This window comes from Amblyomma americanum, chromosome 1 (assembly GCF_052857255.1).
Source record: "Amblyomma americanum isolate KBUSLIRL-KWMA chromosome 1, ASM5285725v1, whole genome shotgun sequence".
Lineage (NCBI taxonomy): Eukaryota > Metazoa > Arthropoda > Arachnida > Ixodida > Ixodidae > Amblyomma > Amblyomma americanum.
The window spans coordinates 537,749,128-537,777,115 of NC_135497.1; the positions used below are offsets into that span (position 1 = coordinate 537,749,128).

Genomic DNA, 27,988 nt, shown 5'->3' on the forward strand with positions numbered 1-27,988 from the left:
TGCCCTGTATGTATCATATGCTGTTGCATTTGAAGAAAAATGTCTGCTTTTCAGTAAAGTTTGCAAGGATCTCTTTGGGTCCACGTGGGGCACGAAGAATGAAATGCAAGGTACCATCGACGTCCTCACAGCAAATGATGTCATCCTCTTTTTTTTTCCCACATGTTGCAATACCGTGGGGAAAGTTGAATCGATGCCACTAAAATTCTCAACCAGATAAAATGGTTTAAACTTTGCGGGCTGCTTGTTTCCACCTAAATGACTGGTACTGTCTGAGAACTGGGAAAGAAGAACAATCGTAGCGTATAAAATCGCGGACATAACTACTGACTCAGTAACATGCAGTGTATGCAATCAAGGTTCTGTGGCAAGAAATGGAAGGGAAGAGCAGGAGTACGGGGAAAGTGGCCTGCTTTTTCCACACTACTACGGAAAAAGCAAGGTTATGCAATAGACAGCTCTAACGCTTTAAAATAACCTGATCTCCGCTGGATGCAGCTGCATACCTCTGAAGAGGCTCACAGCGTTTCCCGCCTGGTCTTACAGTCGGGACTTGACAGATATAATGCTTTCAGTACTCACACCAGTGTTTAAAGCGCTCTCCATTACACGCTGCGAAAAAATTCACATGTTCGCAGGTTGTATGTATCTAAGCGTTTCGCCTTGATGGTAAATTTTTTTTTTCCCAGATAAGGTAGCAATGTTTGAGCAAGGCGGCTGCTTACGCACGCGCTAGGGGGAATAGAAAAATCGCAACGTGATGTTAACGGAAACAGGCGTCGCGCTGGTATCATACCTCCAAAGAAATCGCCCGATTGACACTCTATCGTTAACACAAGGATTGATGGCTTTCGCCAACACTGCGGGCCATTCGTGCAGGAGGTGTCTTCATAAAGGTTCACACAAAATCCTACTCCTACGCAGTGTTTGAAGTCACCTAGGATGCCGTAGCGGCAGCTGCACCTCCCTTTTAGAATTCTGCGTTATCCACCCGCAAGAATTGAATGAAAATCGAGAGTTTAGCGGCATTGTTGACTCAAACACGCAAGTCGCAAGCGAACCATCACTGCGACTTTTCTCCGCTGCCACAGCCTCTACCATTATAGGGCTGGGCTCCATGCAGTTTAGTTAGTTTGTTTTGGTTTATGCAGGATTAACGTCCCAAAGCGACTCAGGCGATGAGGGACGCGGTAGCGAAGGGCTCCGGAAATTTCGACAACCTGGGGTTTTTAACGTGCAGTGACATCGCATAGAAATTCGACCGCCGTGGCCGAGATCGAACCCGCGTCTTTTGGGTCAGCAGCCGAGCCCCATAACCACTGAGCTACCGCGGCTGACTTCAAGCAGTTAGAAGTGCTTGTTATAAAACCTCCCTGAGAAGAATCATGCCCTGTTGAGACAGACACTTAGCTGATACAGCATATGGTTGCGTTCATAAAGCCACCGACCTTTTTCGGGCTGCAGTCGCTGAAAATACACATCGATGGCTTTAAAAGCTTTCAAGCGACAGTTAAGAACAAGCGACATTTTCAAACTGGCGCTTCCCGCGCACGCTCCACAGAAAAAGTTGGCCTACCCAGTTTGCCCTTAAATATACGTGGCGGCTTTGAAAGCAGCCCAACAGCGGCGCCGCGTGACCACTACAGGTTGGCTATAGTGAAATACCGCTGCAGCTGCACTCAAAAAATTTCGTTAAGGAGAATTGTAATCAAAGGCTATTTTTTTCACTTTTTCAAAACATTTACCACAATTTTCGGCTAGTATGAAACTTTCACAGCACTCTTCGATGTCTGCCGCAAGAAGAGTCGTATCGCTATGGCTGAATCCTTTTACCATGTCCAACAAAAATTGAAGGGGACGCTAAACCTCCGCCTCATGGCTATGCCGCGATAATGTTAAGAGGTAATACCCATATATGCAGAATTTGCAAATCTCGACTTTACATTCATAGATCACTGGGAGTCCTCATACCGCTCCTGGTGCAGTGGTGCAGCGGATAAGCTGTGAGCCTCTGCCCGGTGGCGGCAGGTGTTGCCACCGGTGGGGTTATTCAGACACAGGTTGCTCTTCGCGAGCAATCACGCGCAACAAAACAAAAAATGAACTGGCCACCTTCCACTGTAGGTAGTTTGCTCTCAATACTGTGGGCAGGTAGTAATGACGCCACAAGGTAACGTGCCCGAGGTGACTCATGACCGAGGTGAACCACCTAGGTTGCTTCTCGGGGATATTTCACTGGCAACGCCGACGCTGACGAGGACGACGCCTGGTTTTTGTACAGAACGAGAACCTTAACGCTATCGCATTAATATCCAAACCAGATTATACACTTCATCTGCCCGCCATTCCTGCAGCCGTCCATGATGGACGAAGCGAAGTGCCGCACGCATTCCCTGTAGGTAATATTGAGAAACTTAATAGTGGCGAGCAGAGGGGCAACGCGGGGGTTGTGTCGCGTTAGCTGAGCAAGCGGCGATGGAACTGGGAATAAGTGCGCATGCTCGTTTTTGTCCCGTTTCGCCAGTGCGATCTTTCGTGCAAGCTGAATGACCGTCTGATAGACGCTGCGGTGATGTTAGAGAAAAAAAAAACAGGAAGAGCTTTACAGTGCCAGGGTCGCGAATTCGGTCGGCTTTGTTTCCAGACATCGTCTCTGCCAGCATTTCTGCCCTCTTGCGGTGGTACGCGAAGTGCAACATCAGGGAGTATGCTATTCTGCGGAAAAACTATGATTGTGTTTACGTTTTGGGGGAAAAAAGTATTTTGCGTGGAGTTATTCCATTTATGACGCCTCAGAAGGCGGCAATTTCACTAGATAACAACTTTCGACCAGACACGCAGCTGTAAATATACTGGCATTATTGTAGCTATAACGCTCGCACTGGGCATCTTGGTTTTCACCTTAAGCTGCGAGCGTTAGCACTCATTACGGAAGCCAACAGTCACTGAAACTAAGGAGCATAGGTTTTTTTTAATATGTCGTGTTCATCAAAAGTATAATAGCGGGGTTTTTATTTAAAAGTAATTGATTTCAAAAAGACAAAACAACCACATGCCGCCGGTGGGATCCGAACCAACGACATCCGATTTCGCGCCTGGTGCTCTACCAACTGAGCTACGGCGACGGCTGACGAATCTTCTGCTTTCGAGGGTACTTAAGTGTGTTCACCAGCGCCACCTTCGTCCATAGCGGCAGACAAAGAGCGCCCTGTGGCATGTGAAACATAATCGACCGATGATGGCGGGAGCTGTGCGAGAACTCGTTTATGCTGCCTATGACATCAAGACCGCCATAACCGAGGCCTTCGTTAGCTATTGAGGAGACAAGGAGAGAAAAGAGGGGCTCGTTATGACATTCATGACGGAAGCCAACCTGCAGTCACTGAGAAGAAGAGCACAGCAAGGCTGAATAGTGGGCCAGTTGGTAGGACATGTGGAAAATTTTTTTTCGGGTCGTAAAAATTATTCTTCGAAGAGTATAGGGGACGTTTTTTAAAAGCGAAAGATTTTACTACTTTCTTGGAAGCGATTTCGCAGTCACCTCACGTTTGACCTTGAACGTCCTTGATGCGCCGCTGCCACAGCAACGCATCACGTGACTTCACCGCGCCGCCGAGCCGAGTCTTCACTGTCGCTGCGCCGGGGCTCCACAGCCGCGGAGCAGCTGCTGCCTAACCACGTGATCTAGCCGAGCCTCAGCTAGATAAAAATTAGGTGCTGTTTAACTACTGTTGAACCTGCATAGAGAGTGAAAGCTCTGCTGTATCAAGCAAGTAGACTCGGCTTGGCGTCTGTAACGTTGAGTACTTTCCGCACACTGGATAGGCAGCGCGCCCACCCTACCACCCTGGCAGGTGGTAGTGAAATTAATGGTTGATCTTGAAAGGTTGCTCATCCAGTTAACGCTTCTGCCTATTGCTGCAACGCCGCGTGTCTGCCGCAACTCTCTCAGCTCTAACGTATGCATCCCAAATCTCTCACCACCGCCGCGTACCTCAAAGCGCGATGGAGGCGTCCACTGACCCAGGGAGCAGTTTTGCGCCTTTCCTTTTCTCAAAATCATCGGAGTCTAGAACGCTGTCAACGCCAACGCCAATGAACGCCGACAGCTTTCGCTTTTTATATCCTGGATTAGCTGAGCTAATCCACAGCCTTTTTTATAGGCGGTATTAAACAATGGGACATTAAAAGGACAGTTACTTAAAGATAAGTGATTCGAAAGCTCTAGAAGAAACAACCACATGCCACCGGTGGGATCCGAGCCCACGAAAGTAAAAGATTGGCGAGCCGTCACCGTAGCTCAATTGGTAGAGCACCGGACGCCAAATCTGGAGGTCGTGGGTTCGGATTCCACCGGCAGCGTGTAGTTCTGATTTTTTCATCATCATCAGCATCAACAACATTTATCGCACTCTTAAAGGCACCGGATGGGGTATTATATAAAGGGAAGGGATGTAACGCATAAAACTAACACAAAGATTGATGGATAAAACAAAACCATAAAGCAGTCAAAAGGCTGAAGTACAAAATTACAGTTCAGATGATAGAGGCGCTGTAATGAAAAGGAAGAGGAATCAACAATTTATTATTAAGAATGATATGCCAGGCACTGTTTTAATCTAACCCGACCACGTTCGATTACATGTTCAGGTTGCTGGTTCCACTCTTGAATTGCTGCTAATAAGAAAGATTAGTTAAAGGCGTGATTAGGTCAAGGTAAGCACCGGATGCTCATGGAGTTTAACAGACGAGATGATACGCGCACTGGCGGAACAAGTTGAGAATCACGGAGATAGTGGCAGTTGTGGTAAAGTTTATGGAGCAGGGAGAGGTGAGAAATTTCGCGTCAAAGGACTAATGGACTGATACCGAGAGATGTCTTGATACTGCTGGTGTTGTCGCGAAAGTCATAATTTGAAGATATAAAACAGACAGCGCAATTTTGGATGGATTCTATTTCGTTAATTAGGTACGCCTGATGAGGGGACCAAATTGCCGATGCGCATTCGAGCTTCGGGCGAATTAAAGTTTCGTACGCAAGGTTACTCAAAGGTGGCCGTGATAGTGAAACTGACCGTCTTATGGAACCCAGTGCTCTTGAAGTGTTAGTAGCTAGTTTTGTGATATGCTAATTCCATGTTTGTGTTTTGCTGATTAGGACTCCTAGATACTTGTACGACTCAACCTGTGACATGGTAGTTAAGTATAGGGAATATTCACATGAAATGTTAGAACGTTTAAGTGAGACGTGCATGAATTTGCATTTCATTGCGTTCAGTTCCATCATCCAATCTGAGCACCAATTTTCAATTCTACGTCAGTCTTTCTGAAGGGTTAGCTGGTCATCGTGAGAATAAATGCGACGGTATAACATGCAGTCATCGGCGAACAGACGAATGGACGATGATATGCCAGAGGGGAAGTCATTTACAAAGATTAGGAAAGGCAACAGCCTAAAGACGGAGCCTTTGGGCACGCCCGAAGTTATTTCATTAGTAGAGGAATGATACCCCTGATGGCAGTGTATTGAAAGCTGTTCATGAGGGAACAGTTAATCCAGGATAAGCTCAGTGGATCAACACACAGGCGGGAAAGTAAACATCAGTGTTTGGCGGGGGACGCGATCGAATGCTTCGGAGAGGTCCAGAAATATGACGTCAGTTTGGTAAGACGTGTCAAGGTTAAACTGAAGACCAGTAGTGAATTCAAAGAGTTGGGTCTCGCATGAAAGGACGGGGCGGAAACCATGGTGATTTATAAAAGAAAAGGAGTTATTATCAAGGTGGCTTGCAATTTGTAAGTAAATAATGTCTTTCTTGATCTTACAGGCAATCGAAGTTAATGAAATAGGGCAATAATTAGATTTATCGGAGTACTTTTTCGATTTGAACACGGGTTATTCCGCTTAGTTTTTTTAAATATCTATTGATCTTTAGATGTTTATCTTATTATTCCTCTATCTTTGAACGCCACATATTAAAAAAAAACATCCCCTGTGCTCCTTGGTTCTAGCACTGATGGCTTCCGTCATGTATGCTACAACGAACCCCTCTTTTTCTTTCCATTGTCTGCTCAATCGCTAACGAAGTCCTGAGTTCTGGCAGTCTTGATGTCATAGGCTGCATAACAGAGTTCTTGCACGGCTTCCACCCTCATCGTTCGATCACGTTACTACGTGGCACCCGTTGTTATACGGAACGTACTACGTCTGCCACTATGGACGAGGGTGGCGCTGGTGAACACTCTCAATGTTAGGTTACACTACATGTAAATAACCCCGTAAGCAGAAGATTGTACAGCCGTCGCCGCAGCTGAGTAGGTAAGCACCTGACGCGAAATTCGGAGGTCGTTGGTTTTGATCTCACCGGCGGCATGTGGTTGTTTTTTCTTCTGCTTTCTAATTAATTACCTTTAAATGTTTACCCAATAATCTCTCACTGATGAACATCAGATATTTAAAAAAAAAACTCCTATGCCCCTTAGTCTCAGTCACTATTTGCTTCCGTCATGTATGTCATTACGAGCCCCTCTTTTCCTTTCTCTTGTCTTCTCCGTTTAGTACTGCTATGATCATAGAATAACGTTAAATGTTGTCAGATTAAAATGCAAATTAACCTTTCCAGTTTACTGAATGTAGATTTATGTTGCCGATGTTAAGCTTCAAAACTAGCTTCTGCCTTTAATATTCTTGCTCTCTACCCTTTAGTATATTTTTTGCATTTTTGGAGGTGGTATTAGTTCAGAAAAAACGGCCCTTTAATACGCGCAGTCTTTTTTCCGATCTCGGAACTACCGGCGTATTGAAAACAACTTTCGTGGGGGCCGCTTTGCGGATATAAATAAACCGGTCAAAACTGGAACTGACGTCTTGAATTTCCGGCACTAACGCAATGGGAGACACCGTGTTGTCGTTTTTATTGTCAAGACTGTGCGCTTCCTTCATTACTTTTGAAAGCTGCAGATGCGTCCTGCCTAAATTCGCTCATTTTGGTCGGTATGAACAGCTTAAAGAGGCACTGAGGGGGACTACTGAGTGCAAATATTGTGTGTAGTAAATATTGATTTCCCCACTTCATTGCGGCTCTGACGATATCCCTTCGGTAGCGAAACACGTATTGTTGGTGGAAATATGGAGTCGAATAATGTTTCGCCCTGCTGTATATAAACAAATGGCGGTACACATAGTGCCCAGACTATTATAGACTCCGCGATCTGTGAATGAAGGTGGGTGCAGACTCAATAGGTTCGCGAAAAAAAACCGTATTGACGTCGTTGTAGTTTCCTTGTGAAAACGGCCGCTGCCTGTGATACCAGTTTTTTTAGTCTGGCCTTTTGCACCTTACATCTCTGTTTCAGTGATCGCATTGCCTCTTTGTCATTAGAACGCGGTAACCTATCGATCGGTGCCAACTTCCATTCATCATCTGTATTTATGCTGAAAGCAAATTGCTCGCAAGTTCTTCGCGGCCACGCTTGTTCGTTGTTTTGTGCGCACGTAGTACGGCAGCGAGCGCAAAATCAGGGGCCAGCCGCGTTGAAGCGTGGTGTTAAGTAATAACTCGCGAATTACTAATATGCCGCAGCAGCCGTGCCACACGCAAGTAACCGACGTTTCCGAAACGCAGTACTGCGGGTGCCCGTCACCTCCCTCTTCGCGCAAGGCACCGTCCGGGACGTCATGTTCTGGGAAACCAGGTAGGCTCCCAAAGCATGCGCCTGAGTGAGCGCTGAAAGAGGAAGGAATATAGGGCGCGGTAACTGTCTCACTTCTCGGTGGACACCTCAGCCGCGCTGTGAGAGCAGGGAGCAAGGTGGTAGTGAAAGAGGGAAAGAAAAGAGAGACTGAAAGAGAAATAAAGGCCCCGGAATAACTTAGACCACCTGGGGATCTTTAACGTGCACTGACATCGCACAGAACAGGGGCGCCTTTTGTGTTTCGCCCCCACCAAAACAATGCCGGCGCGGACGTGTTCTCAAATAGTACTGTCCCACGCAGTGCACATTGAAAGCGTTATATATGCGTACCCTACTTCGCTAGTACAGTATTCGTACATCTCCAGCAGCTTCTCACTTGACGCCACTGGCGCCTGTATAGCTGTACCAACGAGACTCTTAGATAGTACAGAGGGGGAGAAGTGTAACCATACTCGGCGCTTGACGCAAACATCGTACCGCAATAGTGCATCAGTGCAACAGCACCCATCCTGTCATGTCTATCTGTGTGCTCGTCTGAAGTAAGTAGCGCTCAATTGCTCTTCTAGAACCACCTAGTCCCTCAACGTGTTTTATTCAACGGGCAGTGCATCTGTATAGACAACGCGCGTGATACCTTGTAAACCAGCGCAAAGGCTCGAAGCCAAAGAAAAAAGGGACAAAACACAAAGGCTTCGAGCCGTTGAGCTAGTTTACAAGAACCATGTCTGACCAACTATCCAACCAGTTCATGGGCGTGATACTACTTTTGACGGCGCATCATTGCCGGCGTCGTAGGGAGGAGTCAGCAGATAACGTTGGGACTCTTTTCCGCACGATTTTGATTAGGAGTTTCATCTCTGAGGGAAATTAATATGCCAGGAGCTCAAGAACCATACTGAATTTTACACTTGAGACTCTACTTGTTTCTTAGACAGCGTTCAGGCCGAAGGGTCAGCCTCCAAGGCCATAATGCTAGACTTTGCGCCCAATTATTCCCGCTTTTTTAACGCCGATAACTTTTCGCAGGACAACAACCTCAGAAGGGTAGCGGATCGGGCTAGTTGGTGCAGATTTGACATTTTCAGAAGCGCTAAAACACCGAGGACGCAGAGGGAACAGACAGGGACGAGCGCTACTTCCAACTGTTTATTTCGTAAAACCGCAAGTGCTTTAAACAGTTCTCGAACGCTTTTATGACACGGCAGTAAACTACACGTGCGAGAATACACAGTATAGCTACCGAGACTAAAAGAACCAAGGAGATAAGTGCACGATTACGTTGATACCCTGACGAAGGCAAGTTCTTTTTTTGACAATGAAATGGACGGTGAGCTTACACAAGTGCTACCCAGTGATGCTATGTTCTGTGCTTCTATAATCTCTCGGGTTAGTTGATCACGACTACGTCCGATGATGTGGCACTGATTTAACAATGGAGCACAATTGCGGCACTTACTGCAGTGAATGGCTAGGTTGCTTCCGAAGGAATTTTTAACATTGTTGTTGTGTTGGCGTAGCCGGTCATTGAGACAACAGCCCGTTTGCCCAACGTACTTTTTGCCACAAGATAGAGGGATGCAGTACACAACACAGTCTACACAGTCCACGTACGCTGTTTGGTGTTTGATACCACATAATTGTTTGACAGAAGAGTAGGGTTTCGTCAGCTTGCAAAGCTTGTTTAGCTTGTTAGGGGCCGTGAAAACAACTCTAACATCTGCTTTCTGCGCTACCTTTTTTAGGTTGTGTGAAACAGTGTGCACGTAAGGGAGCACAGCAACCTTTTTTCTCTCACTAGACTTATTTGCGATTTCGTCGCGACCGTTCAGGTTCCTAAGGACGCGTTCTGCTACCGAGATCTGAAGTGGAACCGGGTAACCAGCGGCGGATAACCGGTTCACTTCTTTATGAAAACTACGGGGCATGCAGTGGTGGCAAGATTTCGTCAATGCATTCCTGAAACAAAGTGCAATCACTCCTCGCTTAACCAGCTTAGAGTGGGCGGAGCGGAAAGCTAAGAGGGGTTTATTGCCGCGAGGTTCGTAGCTCCAGCAAACGTGGTTGTCGGTGAGTGAGAAGTTTATATCGAGGAAGCGGATTTCCCCGCCAGATGGTAGTTCATGGGTTAGTTTTAGTGGGCTGAGATTATTCTGGAAGGCTACTAAAGTCTGGCTAGCTTCGTGTTGAAGGGATTTCTGGTCACAGTCAATAAAAACTAAAAAATCATCCACAAATCTAAACACCTTAAAAACCTTTGACCCCTCCAGGTACCGCTGGAGGGCTCTGTCATGGTAGCTTAAAAACAGATCGCTGAGCACCGGTGCTATACAGGAGCCTATACATACACCTTCCTTTTGTAGGAAGGGTTGATTGTTCCAGGAAATTAAAGTATTTTTCAGGTAAAACTGCAAAAGTTCAAGAAAGCCACTACATGAAACCCCGGCATCATTTTGGAAGGGGACAACACCGAAGTGGTCGATGCTGTCTTGAACATATTCTAGTAAAGAAGCATGTGGAAGTGAGTAGTATAAGTCTTTAACATCGATTGAAAAGGCCTGAAGGCTCTTGTCGGGATGGGATGAAACAAAGTGTAATACTTCTTCTGAGTTCTTAACCACAAAGGGGTCGTCAATGCTTAGCAGATTTAGCTTTTCTTGAAGAAACAAGGCCACACACTTCTGCCACGCCCCATTCTCTGAAATAATCACCCTTAAGGGCACGTCAATCTTATGCGTTTTAGCACTGAAAAAAACATCGAGGTGGTTCCGCGGACAATTCTGAATGCCCCGGGTTAGTTTATCTAGGTTGAGCCTGGCGCACAATTTTTTCGCTTCGGTTTTCCGCCTAGAGAGCGAGATCTCACCGTGGGAATTGAAGGTGGCGGAGATAGCCTCCAGCGCTTTCGCGTTGAAACTGTCGTGAGAGAAGACAGCAAAGCCGCCTTCCTTATCTGCCGGTATAACACACATGGACTGTTCCAACAAAAAATTTGCAACGCGTTTCAGGGGAAGTTTGGATGGATTCGGTCTGCTGTGGTTGAGGACGTCAATGTCGTCCAAGGTGCAACGGCTGGCCTCGTCGGAGTCTGGAGCTAACTTGGAAACCCGACGTACCATGGACAGGAGCTCATGACCTGACTTCTTCGTTTCGTAGGCGAACTTGGGGCCAAGGGCCAGGACGTTCTTGATGTCTTCTGGCAAAGCCAATCCCTCGGGGTTATGCAGGGTGCCCTTCGCTTGGCAGCAGCAACTGAAGATTCTACGGTTGCAGGTCACCACCCGAGCACAAGCGAAGGGCACCCTGCATAACCCCGAAGGATTGGCTTTGCCAGAAGACATCAAGAACGTCCTGGCCTTTGGCCCCAAGTTCGCCTACGAAACGAAGAAGTCAGGTCATGAGCTCCTGTCCATGGTACGTCGGGTTTCCAAGTTAGCTCCAGACTCCGACGAGGCCAGCCGTTGCACCTTGGACGGCATTGACGTCCTCAACCACAGCAGACCGAATCCATCCAAACTTCCCCTGAAACGCGTTGCAAATTTTTTGTTGGAACAGTCCATGTGTGTTATACCGGCAGATAAGGAAGGCGGCTTTGCTGTCTTCTCCCACGACTGTTTCAACGCGAAAGCGCTGGAGGCTATCTCCGCCACCTTCAATTCCCACGGTGAGATCTCGCTCTCTAGGCGGAAAACCGAAGCGAAAAAATTGTGCACCAGGCTCAGCCTAGATAAACTAACCAGGGGCATTCAGAATTGTCCGCGGAACCACCTCGATGTTTTTTTCAGTGCTAAAACGCATAAGATTGACGTGCCCTTAAGGGTGATTATTTCTGAGAATGGGGCGTGGCAGAAGTGTGTGGCCTTGTTTCTTCAAGAAAAGCTAAATCTGCTAAGCATTGACGACCCCTTTGTGGTTAAGAACTCAGAAGAAGTATTAGACTTTGTTTCATCCCATCCCGACAAGAGCCTTCAGGCCTTTTCAATCGATGTTAAAGACTTATACTACTCACTGCCACATGCTTCTTTACTAGAATATGTTCAAGACAGCATCGACCACTTCAATGTTGTCCCCTTCCAAAATGATGCCGGGGTTTCATGTAGTGGCTTTCTTGAACTTTTGCAGTTTTACCTGAAAAATACTTTTATTTCCTGGAACAATCAACCCTTCCTACAAAAGGAAGGTGTATGTATAGGCTCCTGTATAGCACCGGTGCTCAGCGATCTGTTTTTAAGCTACCATGACAGAGCCCTCCAGCGGTACCTGGAGGGGTCAAAGGTTTTTAAGGTGTTTAGATTTGTGGATGATTTTTTAGTTTTTATTGACTGTGACCAGAAATCCCTTCAACACGAAGCTAGCCAGACTTTAGTAGCCTTCCAGAATAATCTCAGCCCACTAAAACTAACCCATGAACTACCATCTGGCGGGGAAATCCGCTTCCTCGATATAAACTTCTCACTCACCGACAACCACGTTTGCTGGAGCTACGAACCTCGCGGCAATAAACCCCTCTTAGCTTTCCGCTCCGCCCACTCTAAGCTGGTTAAGCGAGGAGTGATTGCACTTTGTTTCAGGAATGCGTTGACGAAATCTTGCCACCACTGCATGCCCCGTAGTTTTCATAAACAAGTGAACCGGTTATCCGCCGCTGGTTACCCGGTTCCACTTCAGATCTCGGTAGCAGAACGCGTCCTTAGGAACCTGAACGGTCGCGACGAAATCGCAAATAAGTCTAGTGAGAGAAAAAAGGTTGCTGTGCTCCCTTACGTGCACACTGTTTCACACAACCTAAAAAAGGTAGCGCAGAAAGCAGATGTTAGAGTTGTTTTCACGGCTCCTAACAAGCTAAACAAGCTTTGCAAGCTGACGAAACCCTACTCTTCTGTCAAACAATTATGTGGTATCAAACACCAAACAGCGTACGTGGACTGTGTAGATTGTGTTGTGTACTGCATCCCTCTATTTTGTGGCAAAAAGTATGTTGGGCAAACGGACTGTTGTCTCAATGACCGGCTACGCCAGCACAACAACAATGTTAAAAATTCCTTCGGAAGCAACCTAGCCATTCACTGCAGTAAGTGCCGCAATTGTGCTCCATTGTTAAATCAGTGCCACATCATCGGACGTAGTCGTGATCAACTAACCCGAGAGATTATAGAAGCACAGAACATAGCATCACTGGGTAGCACTTGTGTAAGCTCACCGTCCATTTCATTGTCAAAAAAAGAACTTACCTTCCTCAGGGTATCAACGTAATCGTGCACTTATCTCCTTGGTTCTTTTAGTCTCGGTAGCTATACTGTGTATTCTCGCACGTGTAGTTTACTGCCGTGTCATAAAAGCGTTCGAGAACTGTTTAAAGCACTTGCGGTTTTACGAAATAAACAGTTGGAAGTAGCGCTCGTCCCTGTCTGTTCCCTCTGCGTCCTCGGTGTTTTAGCGCTTCTGAAAATGACGACAACCTCTTACTTCCAATGATTAGGACACTGATTCTATTGGTTTTCGGCTTATTAGTGCTTAGCTTTGTCGCTTGTCATCCTACAGCGTTCAAGACACGGACGTCTGTCTTCCAGTGCCTGACCCCTCAAAACGTGAGGTTTTGTCGTAAGCAAAAAAAATATATAGAGTTTGACGTCCCGAGGCGAACTGTGGGCTATGAAGGATGCGGTAGCGGAAAGCTCCGGATTAATTGAGACAACCTGGGGTTCTTTAACGTGCACTGACAAGGCGTAGCACACAGACATCTGTCACCGCCGTGACTTGGACTGAACCCGCGACTTTGGAATCACACACGATGCCATAGCCACTGAGCTACGGCAGCGCATGAAGAAACCGTGATGTTTCATGGCGTAAGCGAATATTCTTTCAGTGAGACCGCGAAATTCCTATTTCCGGCTCTTCCCTTCATGCGCACAAAACTCCGTCAATTTGGAAAAAAAGTGAGACAATTGCAGTTCCTAAAGTTACGTGAAACTCAAAACCAATTCTCTTTTCTCCAAATTTTACTCCTCAAATTCTCTGACAACAGGTAAAATTCTCTAAACGGGACAAGATATGGAAGAAAGCAATGAATTGCATTATTATTAACACACACACGTGCAGGGTGCTGTGACAGTTTGGCTTTATATGATCGAGAGGCTGATGGTTGCGTGATCTCTTGGCCAATAGAGCATTTTCATAAACCACAGCGTAAAAAAGGGCGGCACTCCGTATATCTAGGCTTGCTACTCCATACATGCTCACATAACGTGCATTCAACCAAAGCTACCCTTGTCATCTATCAGTATGTACCCTGAACGAATTATGGGTGGAGCATAGGCTGTTTATTAGCATGTACTTTAAGGCATATTTAGTCCTGCATTCTGAGCCCATTGGCCATTCGTGTGTTTTTTTTTGTTTACGAAGCTTCTAAAGATACATCCGACGGACCTAGTTCATTCTCTTGAAAGGTACGGCGAAGGTCGCTGTCGGTCCGTGGCTAAAGTCTCGTCCAACGTATGCGCGTCATGCTGCCAATCCTTACAAACATTTTTAGACAGTATATGGACTGTTTAGAGAGCTTTGTCTATGAAGTTCATAGACTTTGTTTAGACAATATCTGTAGTCTAGTCTAGAGGCAGTCTATTCAATTACGCCAATACACTTTCAGTCTGATACACCAGATTCTCTATAGACAATCTAGAGACAAAAGACTAATCAAATTCTAATAAACACAGGTTTATGGGCAGCCCATAGACCATCTACAGACTCACGGTGATACACTTTCTGTAAATTTGTCTCTGCTGAGCGTCTAAAGAGAAAAGCCTGCTGGCCCAGTAGACACAGGCCTGTAGCCTGTCTACAGTCATTCCATAGATTTATGTTCTTACACTTTTTCAGGCCTGTGTCTACAGACAGTCTACACACCTCTGTCTGCTGAATGTTCAGTAAACCATTGTCTACAGACTGTCCATAGACACTCTACAAGCATTGAAAAATGTTGCCACAGAGCTTTCACAAATGACATGATGATGAATAAATTTACACATTTAACTTATTTGAAAACTATCGAGGCTAGACACATGCAATACATGCGCCAGAAGAATGCACCCCATTATGCAAATAAAAAGCCAAAGCAATGGTTCGGCTACTTTCCCCAGAAGCTTTCTTGCGGCCTGTTCTCTACTGCCAGCCATGCGGGTATGTTCTCTGTACAGCGTGAAGGAAAAAATACAAGGGTACTTGAAAAAAACTCTACTCCATCTCTACGTGAGTGCTTTACAACGCAAGGCCTATATTGGCTAGCCTATTCCATATAGGTTATCATGGTTTCGGTTTCGTTTTATGGGGTTTAACGTACCAAAGTAACTCAGATCATGAGGACAGCTGTAGTCAAGGGCTGCCGATAATTTCGACCACGTCAGGTGCATTGACATGCATAAACATGGTACAATACACGGGGCTCCAGCATTTTGCCTTGATCGCAATGCCACCGCCGCGGCCGGGAAGGAACCCGCGTCTTTGGCGTTAGCAGCCGCGCACCATAACCATTGAGCCACCGTGCAAGGCTTCATCGATTCAGTAAATACTTATGAAAAATTCTAAATCTTTGTCATAAAACATTGCAACAAAGCCCATAATATCTGGAGCACTCACTCTCTGCACTGAATATTGCCTAGGCTTACCTTTGTATAGTATTGGTTCTACACTGGAATAGTGGACTGCTAAGAATTGTGCCACAGGCCGGCACTGACTCAATACAAGCTGCTGGGAATGACACTCCCATTACATGCCCATTCGAAGCTCTTAAAAGAGAGATCCAAACAGGGGAATATTGTAACATTTATTCTTATACCCGCTATTAAACAATCGCCTTCAAGAATACACTACGCGAAACTTGGTTCCCGATACACAAGGGGGCGCAAGCGTGCAAAACCTGCCTGGCGCACTGCGAACCAGTTTACCGCAGTTTTCCGGCCCATAACATCTAGCACAAAGAGGTGATAGCATCCCCGTACTTGAGCGCACTGTCGGAGATACAAGTGTTTTCATGTTGCGCGCATTGTCCAGAAATACTCAAGCTGCTCATTGCGGCAGCAGCTGCGCCCTTTAAAATTCAAATGTGTGCTTGAGACAACAAGGCGAATTACCCTCATGGTGGAATACATCTTAAATTCACATAGTTTTTCCATAAAGTGTAGCTCATGTAAACAGTGGGTTCTTGCACGCAGCTACCTCAAATAAGGAAGCTATCAATGTGAAAGAAACGAAAAACGTGCTCCAAATCCGAACTATTCCATTGAAACAGTGCACGTCTTCAACCACAGGCGGAGCCATAATAAAACAGCGCGAGCTGAATTGCTTTTGGTAGCGCAAATCAGTGCCGACTCTAATTTGAGTCTCCGTAATGTAGTAGTAGGAGATCAGAAACGTGTACAGCGGAGAGCAGCCCTGTCAAGAGCGCGCCGATGGTGCTCTTCGGAGCATGTCAGCGCCATCTAACGTTAGGCTCTGGGTTTCAGTTACGCGTCCCGTGCGCATGCGTGGTCAAAAAATTGGAGGACGCTTAAGCTTAGCCTTTAAGAGTGGGACGCGACAGCGTGTTGTAGCACTGCCAGGGAGTTCACGGAACGCCATTGCCCGTTCGGCGCGACGCCTTACCCGTAAGACAAATCGCTCTCCTATGTACGGTGAAACGGACGCGCGGAGCGGCAAACCACGTAGAAGCACTGCCAAGCGCCTTGCCGCAACGCGCAGGACTCGAGTTGCAGTCGTAGTTCGTCGGCACATCGTTCTCCACAAAGCCGATGCCACGAACGCCGCAAGCTTCGTGGTGAATGCGTTTTGGATGTGCGCAGCGTTGTTCGCCGCTCACCGCGTGATTCCTGCGTGCCCGCACGGCCCCACTGCGCCCGAACGATACATATGTCAGACACGTCGCTTCCTTTCCTTAAAATCAATTTATAATTCATTTTCCTGTCCTTACGGCACGGTTCGGGTGTCTACAGAGATACGTGAGACAGGCCTCACTTCCTTTCCTTGAAACCAATTTTCATTTCATTTTCCTTCCCTTGCGGCGCGGTACGGGTTGTATGTGACAGGCGTCCCTTCCTTTCCTTGCGCTGCCGTCGCCAGCTATCTGTTCGGGCAGTGGCGTACATTCCGAGGAGGAGGAGGAGGGATTTTTCGCTCACGGCCGAAGCCGAAAACACCGGCTTTTCCGCGACACGAGCTCCTTATCGCTGTCGCGTTAATAAAGCGGTTCCTGCTCGTGACTGACGCCAGTATGGCTGCTACGCAAATCTCCTGCCGAGGCTACGACCCCGAGAACATGCACTGGACAACGGTTCACCCAGCGGAAACCGCAGGCCCAGTTTCGGCAACGGTTACCCCAGCGGCAACCGGAGGCCCAGATTCGGCAAGATTTCGCAGCGCCGCGTTGAACGCCGCAGTGCTGCGCCGAGCGCAAGACCAAGCCTTAAAGCCGGCGTCCGTAGACGCGGCCGGCGTTCACGCCGGAAACCAGCAGTCACCCGCCCCGCGCGCGGCGGGCCGCAGTCGGCGACTGCTCACGAAGTGGAAACCGCCTGTTATTCCCAAGCCTGCTCCAGACGACTACGTCGTCGTCATCAAGCCCCGGACCCGCGTCTCGTTGTACGAGACTTTCCAGGAGACCGGCTACGGCCGGGCGTTCACGGCTCTCCTGGGCGCGCAATCCGCAACAGATCTTACCATAATACCGGTAAGAGAACAAAACCTCATTATTGTTCACACTGCGAAACCTGAGCTAGCCGACCGTATCATCGGCGAATTTGAACTTAATGGACCCGACGGGAAGGTCCCCCTTGTGGGGCACCTGCGCCAAGACGACAAGGACGTCTGCTACGGCGTCATTACCGTCCGTAACTCTGGAACTACGGACTCGCTCCGTACTAGGCTCCAATGGCGCTTCGGCACCATCGTGGAAGTGCGAAAATTTGGGACATCCAACAAAGCGAGACTGACTTTCGCCGGAACAGAGAAGCCACGTTTCGTGCACTACGACTCGGAGCTTGTACAAGTTAGGCCTTACCAGCGAACCATTCCAGCCTGCCGACATTGCGGTGTGGTCGGCCACCGCGTGGACGCCTGCCCCGGCCAGAGGCTGGACCGGTGCGGCCTGTGCGGACAGCAGGCTCTACTCGTTGAGGGGGAGCGGGCCCCTCACCAGTGCAACCCAAAGTGTTCAGTGTGCGGCGCGGCCCATGCCACGGGGGGCCCAGCGTGTACTGCTAAATATCGCGCTATCCAGCCCACGCAGGCCGAGCGCGGGCGTAAATCGAAGCGAAACCGACGCAAGCGTGGCAAGCGTCGCCCGGACAAGCTGAAGGCCAAGGCTGCCGACCAAGCCATGGACCAGCCTGTGAATTCCTCTACTGGGAGCCAAGGGAAACCTCCAGCTGCGCCACCGCCGCCTCAAGGCGGTGCAGCGAAGCCCCTCGGACCTCCACAAAACGGCGGCTCCAAGACGTGGGCAACCGTTGTCAAGCAACACTCCCAGGTTAGCGGCGCCGGCAGGGCAGCTTCTCCCTTCGCTTCCCCTTCCCAATCCCAACAACAGCCAATCTCTGCCGAACAAAAAGAAATATCTGCTCTCCGCGAGCAGGTTTCAAATTTTCAAAAGCGCCTCGCAATAGCGGAGGCCCGCCAAAATTCCCCCAACCACACCTCTGCCTCACCCGCAGCAGAGGCAATGGAAAGCGACGCAACCCCTTCAGGACAGGCTGCGCATGCCCTCACGGCACTCGAGGCGAGAGTGAGCGCGCTCGAAACTCAAGTTAACAACAGAATATCCGCATTGGAAACGCAAATCAATGCCACACTTACTGCGGCACTCAACAAAATTAGCCACCTTGCGGCATCTATCCCGAACCTCAAAACCGCTCAGTTCGCTCAACTCACCCGCGCTCCCAAGCGCGCTGGCCCGCTCAAAACCTCCGCAGGCCGGCAGCTCAAAGCGTCTAGGCGTCGAATCGCCGGAGAAGAAGAAGAGGTCCCCTGTGCCATCCTCAGTATAGAGAACGCTCCTCTCTTTGGAGCCACTGGCTCTCAAGCCTCCTCTCTCCAAACTCACAACTCTACCCTTGATCATGGCGGGCGCCCCTAGATATAGGAAGCATCCGCGAAGCAATTCGATCCCTATTCAAATTGTACAGTGGAACTGTCGCGGATTCAAGGCACGCACAAAGCGAGCCGATCTACGCCTTTTCCTTACAACGTTCCCAGAATTACCTGCTGTGGTGGCCCTTCAGGAGCCAGGAAATGGCGCCACCCTTGCCAGTTACACGGTGTACCAGCAGGATGCGCATAGCTGCCTCTGCGTACATAAAAATTACACGGCCTCCCAGGTTGACCTGGATCTTAGCGCTACTTTCTCCTATGTAATGGTGACGATCCTTCCGCTACGCAAACAGGACCCCCCATTGCACATACTCAACATTTACTGTCCCCCAAAGCTACCAAATGTTACATTCGCAGATATCTTCAGCCGGGCTTTGAAGGTCGCGAATCGGGATCCCCTCATAATCGTTGGGGACTTTAATGCTCCCAGCACCTTATGGGGGTACACACGTGAAGAGAAACGCGGACGCAAGTTGGCGGAGCTTGTTTCCACACTGGGCCTTACTCTTCACACGGATCCCGCGCAACCCACTCGTATAGGTAACTCCGTTACACGCGATACGTGTCCGGACCTCACCTTTACGAAAAATATTCGCTATGCAGATTGGAGGAACACCGAGGAATCCCTCGGTAGTGACCACTGCATAATTACCACTACAATCCATACCAAGCCACTCACAAGACCACAGGCCAATGCAAAACTACCCGACTGGACCAAATTTAGGAACAGTTACACCAATCCTCAATCGATAATGGACCAAGGATACTCAACGTGGTCCCAACACCTAGTATCCCACTTGAAATCAGTCGAGCAGAATGTTCAACTCTCAGAGGCGAGCCCGGCGGTGGATAACCACCTCCTCCACCTCTGGGAGGCACGACACAGCCTAGTCCGCCGCTGGCGTCGTCAAAAACACAATCGGAAACTCAAAATTCGAATTGCGGATATCACCCAACAGGCGGCACAATACGCGGCCCAACTCGCCGACTCCAATTGGGTGCACCGATGCAACACTGCAGCTCGGCAAATGTCGAGTCGGAGTACGTGGCGCCTCTTCCGCGCTCTTATTGATCCGGCACAAACCCGTACTGAGACACAAAAACAGCTTCAAAGGGCTATACATAACTTCACTGGAGACACGGCCAAACTGGCCGATGCGCTCCGCGACCAATATTTGAGTATACACCAGGATCCCCGTGGTCAGGCGTACTCGTATGCAGGTTCCGAGAACGCGGATTTGGATCAACCGTTCCAGCTCCATGACCTAAAAGCGGCCCTGGCTAAAATGAAGCGAGGTACAGCACCAGGCCGGGACAAGGTGACGGTAAAGCTTATTGCCAACCTCCCAGATCCCGCCTACGAAACTCTCCTCGATTACTTCAACACTATCTGGATTGGAGGCACACCACTCCCCATAGATTGGAAAACGGCACTAGTAACTTTCATTCCCAAGCCAGGTAAAGCCATTAACACCGACAACCTCCGGCCCATCTCCCTCACTTCGTGTGTGGGGAAGCTGATGGAGACTATGGTCCGCGACAGATTGTCGGCTTTCCTGGAACAACAAAACATTTTCGCAGACACCATGTACGGTTTCCGCCCACACCGGTCCGCACAAGATGTCCTGTTGCAACTTCACAAGGAGATTCTCGACCCCGTCGAGCACCCCAGCAATGATAAAGTAGTCGTCGCACTTGACCTGCGGGGGGCTTTCGACAATGTGACCCACGAGATCATCCTATCCCACTTGTCGCAAACACATTGTGGGCGCAATACTTTCAATTATATCAAACAATTCCTTACAGATCGCCAATCCTATATCCGGCTACAAGACACAGAATATGGCCCATATCAACTTGGTACACGAGGGACCCCACAGGGAGCTGTCCTCTCGCCATTACTATTTAATCTGGCCATGATGAAGCTCCCTACCCAGCTGGCGGAGGTCGCCGGTGTGCAGCACGCTCTGTATGCGGACGACATCACCCTCTGGGCAACACAACAATCGGTTGGAGACATCGAGACCAACCTGCAACAAGCGGCAGCTATAGTGGACGAATACGCTCGTCGCTGTGGTCTTGAATGCTCCCCGAGCAAATCTGAATTTGTGCACATACGCCCCAACTCAAAGTGCACAACCAAAATTGCCCTTTCCCTACTTAGCGGACCGATACCTGAACACGCGGAGATCCGGGTACTGGGGCTTTTCATTCATCATAGGCGCAAGATAGACACTACCCTAAACAAGTTACGTAAGGTGGGGGACCAGGTGGGTCGGATGCTCCGCCGGGTGTCCAATAAAAGGGGGGGGGCTACGATGCAAAGATGCCCTGCGGCTGGCCAATGCATTCGTGACCAGCCGGATTTTATATTCGGCTCCCTACCTCCAGCTACGCAAATGCGATGAGAATGCCTTAGAGGTAGTTCTCCGCAAGATTTATAAGAGAGCGCTCGACCTCCCCACAACGACGTCCAACAGGCGTCTCCTCGGTCTGGGGATGACCAACACCTTTGGGGAGTTACGAGAAGCTCATCTTAACAATCAATACTTGCGCCTAAGCAAAACACCTGCGGGGAGCCGCCTTCTAACCCGCTTACACATTTCCTACGCAACACATACAGAAGAACGGGTCCGCATCCCTGAAGCCTGGCGCTTTGCACTCCAGGTGCGACCCCTTCCGAAGAACATGACTGCAGACACCCATGATGGTCGCCGTCTCGCGCGGGCGGAGGCTATTTCTCAACAATATGGCCACAAGCCAGGTGTCTTCTATGTGGATGCGGCCGGCCCGCACCATGGGGGTTGGTACACGGCGGCCGTCATCCACCAAAACACTACAGTTCAGGGCCTTACTTTCCGTGCCCCAAACATTACATTTGCTGAAGAGATCGCCATTGAACTGGCCGCCGCAGATCCAGAGTCCCGAGTCATTATTACGGACTCCAGGGGCGCCTGCCGCAATATTGAGCAAGGGTACATTCCAGACCGTGCTTTCAAAATTCTCCACGCATGCGATTACACAGGGTTTCCGACCCATCGTACCATCGTGTGGGCTCCGGCTCATGCGGGTCTTGAGGGGAACGAGGCAGCCGACGCTGCCGCCCGCGCGCTTACTCACCGGGCGTCGCCTCATCCGCAGCCTGATCCGGAATTCAATTTCAATCCGGCCATCACCTTTAAAGAGATCACCTCTCTTTATCAAAATTTTCATGGTCTCTATCCCCCTCCCTGTAAAGGCCTCACCAGGGTGGAGGAGCGCTGGCTTCTCCGCCTCTATACCAATACTGTACTGTGCCCGGCAGTACTTAAGCACTTCAATTCTTCTTTCTCGGGCGCGTGCCCACACTGTGAGGAGGAGTTTTCGGACACCTACCACATGGTGTGGGCATGCCCTTCCAATCCTGCCTACCCACCCCACCTCCACCCCACTCGAGAGGCCTGGGAAGCTGCCCTGCGCGGCTGCTCCGAACTCCATGCCCAACAGGCATTGGTAGCTAGAGCCCGAGCCGCTGCGGAAGCTACAGGGATCCCGGACTAGGGCTCCCTCCTAGTGTTTGTAAGGGACGGGCCCTTCCGGCTCGCCCCATCGACCTCTCACTGTAAATAGAAATAAAAGTTTTCCTCCTCCTCCTCCTGCTCGTGGGTTCCCGGCCTCATTTCCACTCAATGCTTGCCCTTCACGCCGCCAGGGCCGTGCTGAATGATATGTAACAGCGGCCGGAAAACCAACGCGTTTTACGCAATTCTCGAGGCGGCTAGGCTAGCAGCTGCAAGTGATATCGAGTGATCGTGAGTTTCAAAAGCAAGTACACGTGATAACGGGTGATCGCGCGTTTCACACTCACCGGGCCTAGAGTACTGTTCCTTGTTGGTTGTTTGGTGCCTGTTCTCGTCTTGTCCGTGCTGGTTAGTTACACTTTAAGAAGCCAGAGACAGCCAAGTTAGCCGGTCTGAACCGGCGCAAAATACGTCTGCCCTCGTAGCTAATTACGCAGCACAGATACACGCCCAAAGCATTATGGCCGCGGGCGAGTGGTGCGTATGCAGAAACGCGCGATCATCCACCATCACTCGCTCTTGCTTGCCTGGCCGTATCGTTACACTCGTGAAACAAGGCGACATATGGCGACGCGCTGGCCACCGTCACAAATGCACGCAGCGCGGCTCTGGCGCCACGAAACGAACTTGCTGGGACAAGGACAAGGAAGTGGACAAGGAACTGATGAGCAGGCATCCCTCTGTTTTTGCCGCGCATGCGCGTGGGATGCATAACTCAAACTTTAGATGGCACTGACTTGCTCCGCAGAGCACCGACGGCGCGTTCTAGATAGGGCTGCTCACCATTGTATTGTGCCTCGGGCCCGAATGCTCTTACAGAAATTTGTGCACGCATAAGCGGGTTCATGAAGGAGCCTCTCGAAACTAAATTTAAATAATCTCTTTGTCGAAGCGACCTTTATTCAGCTTTCAAGACGCAGAGTGCCCAGGCCAACGGCTGTTCGGATAACAGGGATGAACGAATTCAGAGCCGTGCAACAAAAAGGGAGAGGGTGTGGTTTATGGTTTATGGGGGTCTAACGTCCCAAAGCGCCTCAGGCTATGAGAGACGCCGTAGTGAAGGGCTCCGGAATTTTCGACCACCTGGGGCTCTTTAACGTGCACTGACATCGCACAGCACACGGGAATCTAGAATTTCGCCTCCATCGAAATTCGACCGCCGCGGCCGGGATCGAACCTGCGTCTTAAAAAAGGAGAGGGGCTACAGGCCTTAGTTTCATTGCGGTGTTAGTAGAGGCTGGCGGTTTACACCATAACCGGCTTTTATTCAACCATCACACTATTTATATTCCTCTAGCGCCGCATGACTGCAACTGCGACAAACGTCACGTGCTCCATTCTATAGCACTACAAAACAACTTCGGTGAAACGTCGCTGCCCACGAAGCGCGCCGACCGAGCGTGTACTCATAAGCAGCGATGCACACCTCTCAATATTTTTGAAAACAGCTTTTCATGGTTCGGGCAAGCGACGACACAAAGATTACAGTAATAAACGTTGCCCGCCATAGATGGAGAACTTGCCTTTCCAGAGGCGCCAGGTAAATCAAGCTCACACGTCGCTATCTAGCGCATAGTTCCAGTTTGGCATTCATTCCCGGGCTCGGCGATTTTTGTGGCCACGCATATACCTTGCAGAACGAAAAAAAAAATGAAGTTACCGATGGCGCTTCAGACTACTTACGTGCCTCGAAGGCGAAAACAAATTTTAATCTTATACTTGTTCCTTCCTTTGTAATTACGCACGCCTCATTAGCATACAGCTTTGAGAAAACAAATATACTAGGTTCACGTTTTCTGCTCAGAACCAATGCGGTTTTTTGGCCTATGGGTTGCGTGCTCGCCACGCAATATAAACGTCATCGATTCAATTATCCAAAGTGCGGGAAATTCGGAATAACTTTTTTTCTTTGCTGATGACGTTACTGGGAGTTTTCTAGACCGCTCTTCCTGGACGGCGACAACGCCGGGTTGCGTTGCTAATAGGCCATATAATGCTTTCGCCGTAGAAGCCAGCACACAGCTCGTGAGGAGCGCACTGCTATCAATGCTTCCTCACCGACTGCCTTTCCCGCGCTTTAAGAACAAAGCAGCAGCACAGATATACGCGGCATTATTACTCGAGAGCCAAATGGATTCCACTGCCTTTAAGGCTGCTAAAAACGAAGTAGAAATTTTGTCCTCAGCTTATAGATAACCTGTCCCATAGCAAATTCTTTTCTTACAGTGGTTTAAGAGACCAAATTAATGAAATGTCGTGTATAATTGACGTGAATTGACGATTAAGTTGTATCTCGCTGTAAGCGTCCTCGAGAAGGAAAGACAGCGACATATCCGCGCATAGGAACGCCCTGTTTAAAGGCGCACACTGTTGCCTGCCGCCTGAATGAATTTCCGCCGTCTGGACGTAAAACGTGAAATAAAATCCCACTTCACGTATGTATCTTTACCGTTTCCAGGCATGCCGTGGGCAGCTTGTTCGGGTATCCAGAGGCATAGTGGGCTATTTGTTTATATAAGGTTAAATTCTCCACTCGCGCTTTAAAAACTGTATCGTTTCCCGTGGAAACAACACCCCACCTTTACTGCATTGCTCGTACGTTTTGCGTCTCCCCTATTTACCACTACATGTCACACTTTTCAAGAAATGATAAAAAGTTTTCATAGCATAAACTATTTTTGTATGTGTTTGTGATTAGGAAACTGATATGGGCGACATCAGTGGGTGATCGGCTCCGAAGCAGCAGATATATGGGAAGTATCGAAAAAAATTATAGCTATGTGAATGTTGCGTGGCCGCAACTTTTACTCGTGAATGGAAACGGCAAAGTTATTAAAGGTAGATGTCTATAAAAGGAAGAAGGCAGAACAATGTTCTTTCACATTATTCTAACGGCGTTTGTAAGAATGGACAACATCCCTGAATTCGCGTACTCAAGTTTAATGCGTACGCGAAACTAAAAGTGTCTAATCACTTCCTTAAGATCTGAAAAGTTCCTCTGTCACAATTTTCTTGTCTGCTTCAGATTTCCTCCGCGAATCCGGATTCAGCGAAATCCAGCCAGCGGAAACAGCAGGGCAACAGCTACAAGCTCGTATATTAAGGCGAAAGCCTTTAATGCATCATACTCAGAGCGTCCGGTCACACTATAGTTGTAAATCATTGACCTAGCTCCACTCTGCAAGAAAATAAATCGCTGTGCACGGCGGGATACGAACCACCACCCTTCCGTTCTGCAGCCGAGCGTGCAGACGATTACGCTACCTCCTGCCATTGCATATGCAGTTCTCTTTGGGTCACTAGTAGCCAGTATTCACAACTGTGGCGGTCTAGCACTGCGCATGCACCTAGAGTGGCGCCACTGTTGCGTGATCCCTTTCGTCGGCAGACGCTCCAAGGCGGATTTAAAGGGGTGGCGAAGGCTGGGCCGAAAAGTGGTTTAGCGCGACTGCAGCACAACCAGAGGATGGGGGGCAAAACACTCATATAAAGAAATGATAAAGCTACAAAATTGGAATGTAATCTGCCAATAGAAAAGAAAAAATATATTAGCACCTTGTTTTATGAAAGAGGTAAGTCATTTTATTAAAACCTGGCAAATTTTGTATTTTTGCAACACTCTTGACCTGCCCCCTATTCATGAGTGTGCGGTGCATTACAGCGCGTCTTTGCAGGCCTTGTTTCGATACCCGGCTAACCCGGCCACGCCAGTGTCTGGAAGTGTTGCTGCCTTTCTATGCTGCCCCTCCTTTACCAGTCACTTTCATTGCGTTCCCAATTGCACATTAACAAGGCCATAACTAGCAGGAACTCGAGCACACAAGGCGAGCACATTTGACAGGCAAAGGTTGGGGCGCGCTGAAAGGCAGCAACCTTCGAGAGGTACGGGCTCGAAAACGCGGTTTCTACAGAAAGACCGCTTTATAATTCGCGCCAAAGCATACGTATGCGTGACGTCATTCTACGTCACGTTTGCGTAGTTTGCTCCTCAAAATCCAGGGGGCGCTGGAGTGCCCACGAGCCGCCATTTTTTGGACCAATGGGCGTCTATGGAGCCTTCGCTACCAGTGTACATCTACCTTGGACGCTCCGTGGCAGTCGACGCAGCCGGATGCCTACTAAGCGCGTTCCCGTTTCCCCATCAACGCAGACAAGCGCGCAGAGGCAGTCAAGGTGGCCCAGAAAGGCTTTCGCCTTGCGCACTTTAGCGCGTCAAAGTGCCCTGAATTTTTAGACGCATTTGGTTGGGCGTGTGCAGTGAGCTAGCGTATGCATCAACTCTGCCGGTAACGAATGCGCATGCGCAGAACGCTACGTGTCTTGCAGCGTCTTGCGGGCGTACGCACGCTATAAATCCTGGCCTACGCGCTACGGGCACATTACTGGATGCGTTGACAAAATGGCAGCACCCAGCTCGCCCGCTTCGGATAAATAGATGTCGCCGCTGCATTTTTCGACGCGATCGCTCCCTGAAAATAGTAGCGGTTCGCTTTTATATCGCACTCTGTCGCCCACGCGTAGATGCATAAGCGACAACTGACCGCTGTTTTTTTTTTCAGATAGTGTGCCGATTTTCAAGCTGCAAACCCTCTAACTATAGGCTGTGTATAGATGTGGTCATAGCAATGGCACCCGCCGACGTCGTTCCCGAATAGTTTTTCTCCCTGAAAACAAAAACATACAAACACAATTAGCGTGAAAGTTATTTTTGGAACTAAGCATGAAAAGATCTCCAACTTTTGTTGAAGCACTTTTAGTAGTTTTACTAGACAGAGAATTTATCATCATCATGTGTCATTTCCTATTTTCCACAAGAAGTCACACGTCACGTATCTCTCTCTCTCTCATTCTGAGTTGTTTTGCGGCTGTTGATACACGTGGTCTCAGCAGCAACAGTAAGCGCGGATTCCGATATGGACGGTGGCGTGATGAACGCGCGAAACCTTCCCGCCAGCGGAAGCAGAGTGTGATATACACAAAAAGTCGATGTGGCTTTGCTCCCATAAGCAAAGTTCAGCGACCCATTTCGCCGCCCGGAACACTGGGACGCAACTGCCTTCCAACTAAAGGCCGCTCTCAAGAAGCCGTTCACATCGCGCAGCGTGCGCGAACGGTTCGACTTGCTTATCGCGCGTTACGCCGCGAATGACAGAAGGAACTTAAAAAAGTAAGTTTTGTGCTTTGATTGTGCGCGCAGATATTAATTTTTAGAACTGCCTCCATTTAGGTCAGGAGCGGAAGAAGAATATTCTGAGCGGGAGCAGCTGCCCCAGGACATTTATTCTTTGATGGAGGGCACAGGGCACAAGGCTCGTCGTTCCAGTATTTCCAGGACAAAAAATGCCCCTCCCCTTCGCCAAGGAAATGGAGCCGCCGCAGCGCGCAAGAAGACGGCCGATACAAGGGTTTTTTTTTTTATGTAGCAGTACTTGGCAGCCCTCGAGACTCCCCAACCTGAAGACGCCGGTGTCAGCCTTGACACGATCGGTAAGTGTACCCAGTAGCGAGCAGAAGTCGGCATTACTTTTGCCGATATTGCAAAAGCTTATAGGGCAAATTTAGTTAGCCTGAGTTGTGTTTAGAGGCGCCAGCAGCGAGGC

The 27,988-nt window shown here is 49.0% G+C and overlaps 1 protein-coding gene across 2 annotated transcripts in view; it reads left to right on the plus strand.

The window, feature by feature from the left end:
- Positions 1-27,988, plus strand: part of LOC144116285 (uncharacterized) — a 284,670-nt gene that overhangs the window by 116,090 nt on the left and 140,592 nt on the right. For both annotated transcript variants that reach the window (XM_077651022.1, XM_077651023.1), the window contains exon 8: positions 7,626-7,695. In XM_077651022.1, coding sequence (XP_077507148.1) covers positions 7,626-7,695 — 70 coding nt within the window. The remainder of the gene's footprint in view (positions 1-7,625; positions 7,696-27,988) is intronic.